At 40.1% G+C, this 6,000-nt stretch overlaps 1 protein-coding gene across 1 annotated transcript; it reads left to right on the forward strand.

The window, feature by feature from the left end:
- Positions 1–212: 212 nt before the first annotated feature.
- LOC21396492 lies at positions 213–3,130 on the forward strand. The gene is made up of 2 exons (XM_010094889.2): positions 213–450; positions 1,817–3,130. The coding sequence occupies exon 2, from the start codon at positions 2,003–2,005 to the stop codon at positions 2,963–2,965; it is 963 nt and encodes a 320-aa protein (XP_010093191.1). The 5' UTR covers positions 213–450; positions 1,817–2,002; the 3' UTR covers positions 2,966–3,130.
- Positions 3,131–6,000: the final 2,870 nt, after the last annotated feature.

Consider the following 6,000-nt stretch of genomic DNA (forward strand, 5'->3'; position numbering starts at 1 on the left):
GTGGAATTCTATATCAGCCTTCTTGGGATGGCTGATTACGACTCAACTCACACTTTAAAAAATGTCGCGTAGCTATCAATATAAGTAGACCATGGCGTTTATCTAAAGGCTTAATAATTTAGCTTAATAATCTCATTATTTATTTTTTTTTAATAAAAAGCACCATAATCTATTTGTTTATTTTTTGTTAATTTATTGTTCTTTCTACTCTGAAAAAACACCCCAAATCAGTCAAACAACACCGACAATCGAAAGAGAATAGATCTCAACCGTACGATCAACATCGCCGTCTCAGAAGTGACCTTTCCTCATTCTTGATGGACGGTGCAGATTGGGCACTAGTTTCCAGAACCCGTGTACAATGTCTTTCCTAGTGCTCGATTCCGCGTCTCTCTCTCTCTCTCTCTCTCATACCGTCGTCGTATTCTCGAACTCCCTTCGCTGTCACCGGTACGGCCTCTGTAGCTTCAATTCTTTCCCACCTCCGAAATCGCATGTTTCTGTTAGGGTTTTCATGTTCAATTTATGTTCTTTTGTTCTTGCTGATTTATAGATTTGTTCTTATTTCCTCTTCTTCTTTTTCTCGGCTGTGTTTCTTTTCGGTAAAAGAATGCGTGATTGATGCCAATCGTTGGTGATCATGCGGAATATCAGTTTACATTTGGTGAATTTAGCAAATTTATTATTGCTGGAATGTGTTGAATCGTGAAAATATTCCTTTTTTTTTTTTTTTTTTTTTTATCTCGTCGCTCTTGGATGAATTAATTGTTAAGTGATTTAAGTCGTGGATTTGTAGTTGTTAATCGTGAATTTAAGAATTGAGTAAGGTTTAATCTTGGGGATGTGAAATCAACAGGTGATGCTTTGTAACTATTTCTTTTTTTGGTGAATTTTATAGGATTATATAGTTAGGAGAACTGAGAAGCAAAGTTTTGCGGAGATTATGGTGAGATTGAATTGTTTAGTAGAGAAGGAGAAGATTGATGAATCATTTTCTAACATTTCCTGGGCGCACATAGGATGTTAGGAACAATAGTAGTTATAATGAGCATTTCCAAGGAGCTGTATTATCTGCATCAGTTTAAACGACATAAAACCTGTTATTGAATTCCATTTTCTCATTAATAGGGGAGTTGTTAAGCTTGCCCTGGACTTTCTTTCTAGTAAGATTTGTTTCTGGGCAGTTATATCCAATAATGAAGTTGTGGTAGTAAGACTGGTAGTGGCAATAATAGCTAAGAACCTGCATGATTCCAATGTGGGAATAGCCGAAGCTAAGATTTATGGGATTGGGAACCCGTTTTCGCAAAAGAAGTGGGCTGTTCCCTCTCCATGTTGGGTATTCTGGATTGGGATGTTATTGAAAGACATTGGAGATATTAAGTACAGAGATGGTATCATGTCACGGGGGCGGGGAAGATGGTTTTCTGATATTCAATTAAGTTCTTTGTTTCCTATTGAAAAAAAAAAAAAAAAATGGTATTATGATGTGTTCAATGAAGTTTCTTTGTTTCTAATGGGAAAAGAAGACGGTGTTGTGTCTTTCTCTTTGGAGGGGGATCTAATTATTGAAGAAATTAGAGACCTTTTTATTTTTTTTATTTTTAAATCTGATAAATTAGTATTATAAAAGAGTGTAATGGATTATGACGATCCTTTTTGTTATCGAGAAATGATGTATTTCTAATAACTTATCTTTAATCTCAAGTTATTCTGGTGCTTTTAATTCTCAGGCTAGTGATTGAGTTCTACCGTTTTTGACCATACGTTATGAGGTGAATATTAGAAAACTAATGATGACCAGTTCTGTTTTCAGGATTTTCTTAAGGAAGAGGTGCTTAAATTTTCAAGAGGAAGCTCTTAGTATATTTTCTCTCTATGTATCATCGCTGAAGGTTTGAAATCTGAAAATCTAGAAACCTCAGCGATCTTGTCTCCTAAAGACATACAAATATAGTTTTTGTCTCCAACTTCCATTTTCTTCGTATCAGATCATTTATCAATGGATCTAGCTTCAGAAGAGCTCCAATTTATGACAATACCCGACATCGTCCGGGAAGCAATCTCAATCCCCAAACAGTCTCCAAAGACCTTCTACCTAATTACCCTTACACTACTCTTCCCTCTCTCTTTTGCCATCTTGGCCCACTCCCTCTTCACCCACCCACTCCTAGCCCAGCTTCAGAATCCATATGCGGACCCGACACAGGCTGGTCATAGATGGACTGTTCTCCTTGTCTTCCAATTCTGCTACCTCATATTCCTCTTCGCATTCTCTCTTCTCTCCACTGCTGCTGTTGTCTTCACTGTGGCCTCTCTCTACACATCCAAGTCCGTCTCCTTCTCGTCCACTTTTTCAGCCATCCCTAAGGTCCTCAAGCGCCTCTTTATCACCTTCCTGTGGGTCACCCTCTTGATGGTCGTTTACAACTTTGTCTTTGTTGGTTTTTTGGTTCTCTTGATTGCAGCCATTGATATCCAGAATGCATTTTTGGTTGTTTTTTCATTATTGGCTATCTTCTTGCTCTTCTTGGTCGTCCATGTCTTTATCACTGCATTGTGGCACCTGGCCAGTGTGGTTTCAGTTCTGGAGCCGATTTACGGCTTTGCGGCAATGAAGAAGAGCTATGAACTGCTGAAGGGGAAGACTCGGGTTGCAGCAGTGCTTGTTTTCGTCTACTTGGCTACTTGCATGGTCATTGGAGGAATATTTGGGGCGATTGTGGTGCATGGAGGAGATAAATATGGTGTCTTTATGCGGATTGTGGTTGGTGGGTTCTTGGTGGGCGTTCTGGTGATTGTGAATTTGGTGGGCTTACTGGTGCAGAGTGTGTTTTACTATGTTTGCAAGAGCTACCATCATCAAGGGATTGATAAGACCGCTTTGTATGATCACCTTGGTGGGTACCTTGGAGAATACGTGCCTCTGAAAAGCAGCATTCAGATGGAAAACTTGGATGCTTGATCAAGAGTGATGTGTGCATTCATGTCCAGGTTTGTTTCAATCAAATAGTGTAAAAACAAGTAGAAAAAAAAAAAAAAAAGAGGAAGAAAAGAACATCTTAATGTTTATGTGCTGTTCTCTTAGGTAGAAATCTGATTGTATGTTCTTTTTTGTCCAAAAAAGAAAGAGAATAATATCATGTACTCCTTTGTTTTACTTGCATTTCTCAACTTGATTAACATTATGTGTTAGCAAACCAACTATAGAAGGAATTACATTTGTTTTTCGATGTATCAATCAAACCATCTACAGTTGGAACTGATATGGTCGTGCATATTCATGTTTCCATAGACGCAAAACTATTAACTTTCATCTTCTTGCCTTGTTTCTGCCATGTTTAATTGTATCATTTTCGTTGAATAAGCTGATTAATCTTCAGGTTATGAGCGTGTGGTACTGGTAATATCACACTTGTATGTGCATCTATATTTTACTCAAGCATTCTATTTGTGGCTAGTTCTGTTTTTCTGATGCTGTACATCCTCTTCTATTGGCTCTTGCGGCCTACCGTTCTTAGAAAAGATCGTGTGCTTTGGCTATAAATATGAACTAAATTGGATTAGAGTTCATAGAAACTTTTGAGTTGTTTGATCTTTTGATATTAATGCCAACTATTGCAATTTGTTAGCTAATGGCCTAGGAATCCAATAATTGTTGTTGGCCACTGGTTGTTATCCTTGACGGCATCACCATTACTATATGCTGCCCACAACACACAACTCGCCCCTACTTTCCTTTGTGCTCACTTCTTTTTCTCTCTTTTCGCTCAAGTCTTTAACTTGCCTTTGCTTTCTTTCTCCACTCCATAAGGCGCCCTTTATTATTTCTTCAGGGTTAATCACCAAAATGGTCTTTGAATTTTACATTAAATTTTACTATGGTCCTTGATGTTTAAAAAGCTTCAAAACTCACCTGATCTATTTTAGTGTGACAAAGTTAGTCGTGCATAGTGGGCAATTGGCTTATCGAAGTTGGTTTCTAAATGTCCTTGAAGTTCTGTCAAATATTATAACATATATTGTAGGAAAAATCCTAACGCCCGCACTAGATGGAATATACTAGGAACAAATTGTGTGCCCTTCAATCAGTTAATCCTACTTTGTAAGCTATAGAAACGCCCATTTTACCCTGCTTAAAAAGCATAAGGACAACACTTTTTTTTTTTTTTTTTTTTTTTTTTTTTTTTTTTTTTTTTTTTCAGTTTTTTGAATGCAGATGTAATGGAAGTAGTAATTTTTCTACAATAAGATAGATTGGGAATAGTTTTGAGACATTCTAAACATCATGGACCACAATGAGAAGGTAACGGACCCCATAATACTTAGTGGTAGTATGTTGTGGTACCAACAGTTGTGGCAACCGTCAGTCATTGATCGCCGTCGGTTTGTTGTTGGAATCTAACGACGTATAAATAATTAAAAAACCCTCGGTTTTCTTGCCGGAATCTGAAACAACATAAAAATAATTGGAAAAATTGTTTGGTGGCCGCTTCAACGAAGTTCTCTTGCATGGAGGGAACTGCCCACAAGCCAGAACAGGAAAGTGATAAGCTCCAAATCCACGGTTAGAAGTATTTGACAGAATTCGGAAGAAACTAACAGAAAGCTTGATTGTATTAATGACAGAAAATTGATTACATAAAGATAAGGGGATTTTCGAGAGATCCCTTGCTCTCCTAGGGTTCCTTCTCTCGGAAGTTTGTACAAAATGATTTGATGCCCACTTATTTTACCGCCTAATCTATTTATACTCCTAACTCTTATTTCTCACACTAATTCCAAGAACTAACTAACTAGTAACTATTTAACAAATATAACAAACCACTAACCACTTATTATATTGATTACTAATTACTAACATAATCATATCATTACTCCCCTCCCAAAGACACCTTGTCCTCAAGGTGTGGTCAAGTGACTGCAGTGGAATGACGCCATCTCCTTCCCATGTCGTCAAGCCCACCTTTCAGAATGTTGAAAGGCATCCCAATTCTTGAAGAGCCAACTTCAACGGTGACAAGCCAAGGTGCCACGGAAGTGTAAAAGAGAGCAGAGAACTCATTAGAGCCATTGTTCAGTCCACAAAACATAAAAATTTTAGTTTTTGGAGTTACAAACTCGGAAATATCAGATCTTCCATTTGCAGAGTGTCCAAGTCCTACTCCAATGAAGTCAATTTCTCCATCCCCAGCCCCAGGAATGCTGGAATTCCCAGATCCAGTCCACTTTGGGCTAAAATTTGAGGATCCATTACATATCTGACTGAAATTAGTCCCACTTTCCCTGAAATTTTTAGGCTCCACCCCTATTGAGCTAGAAGTAAGCCCAATAATGTTGGAATTATGCAGCCCAGGCCCAATCACGCAAGAATCGGACCTGTCCACACCGGAAACACGTAACCCAACCCTCATTTGGCTGGAATTTCAAAACTCAGCCCCACCGACCAAAGGTTTTGAGCCAAACTTCCCTATCCTAACCATATTATCACCGGAATTGAGTGGGTCACTACTATTCCGGCCGGAAACAGCCTCAACTTCGCCGGAATCATGTGTCCCAGTCCAAACCACAGCCAAATCGCCAAGCCCAGCCTCGGCTGCGCCGGAAATTGTGAGCCCAGCTCCAAACGTCGCCGCGCGAGGCCACCGCTTCCCCTCCGACCACAGCCCACCGTCAAATCGCACTCCACGGCACCGCTCCCCACCGATCTGACCTCCAGGTCGTGGATCCAAAAGATTATGGTCGAATCGTAACTCCCGTCACCCTTGAGCACCACCCAGGCCAAATCCGGCGTCGATTAGCCCTCCCCGTTGCAGATGTGGGCTTTCCAAGCCCCAATCGGCGTCGATCTGTTGGTCCCGTCGCCGATTGGGTCGATTCTAGTCGAGATCGACCCCTCCGCCGCGCGGGTTCTCCTCGCGTTCAGCCACCTTCCCCTTCGGTAGTCTAAACTGCCCTTCCTCTAGCGCCGCTCGTCGGATTCGGTCTCCCAGATTTGGT

This window comes from Morus notabilis, unplaced genomic scaffold (assembly GCF_000414095.1).
Source record: "Morus notabilis unplaced genomic scaffold, ASM41409v2 Scaffold275, whole genome shotgun sequence".
NCBI lineage: Eukaryota > Viridiplantae > Streptophyta > Magnoliopsida > Rosales > Moraceae > Morus > Morus notabilis.

What these genes read in the sequence shown, in the direction of transcription:
- LOC21396492 (XM_010094889.2), top strand. Translation starts at nt 2,003, where the DNA reads ATGGATCTAGCTTCAGAAGAGCTCCAATTTATGACAATACCCGACATC.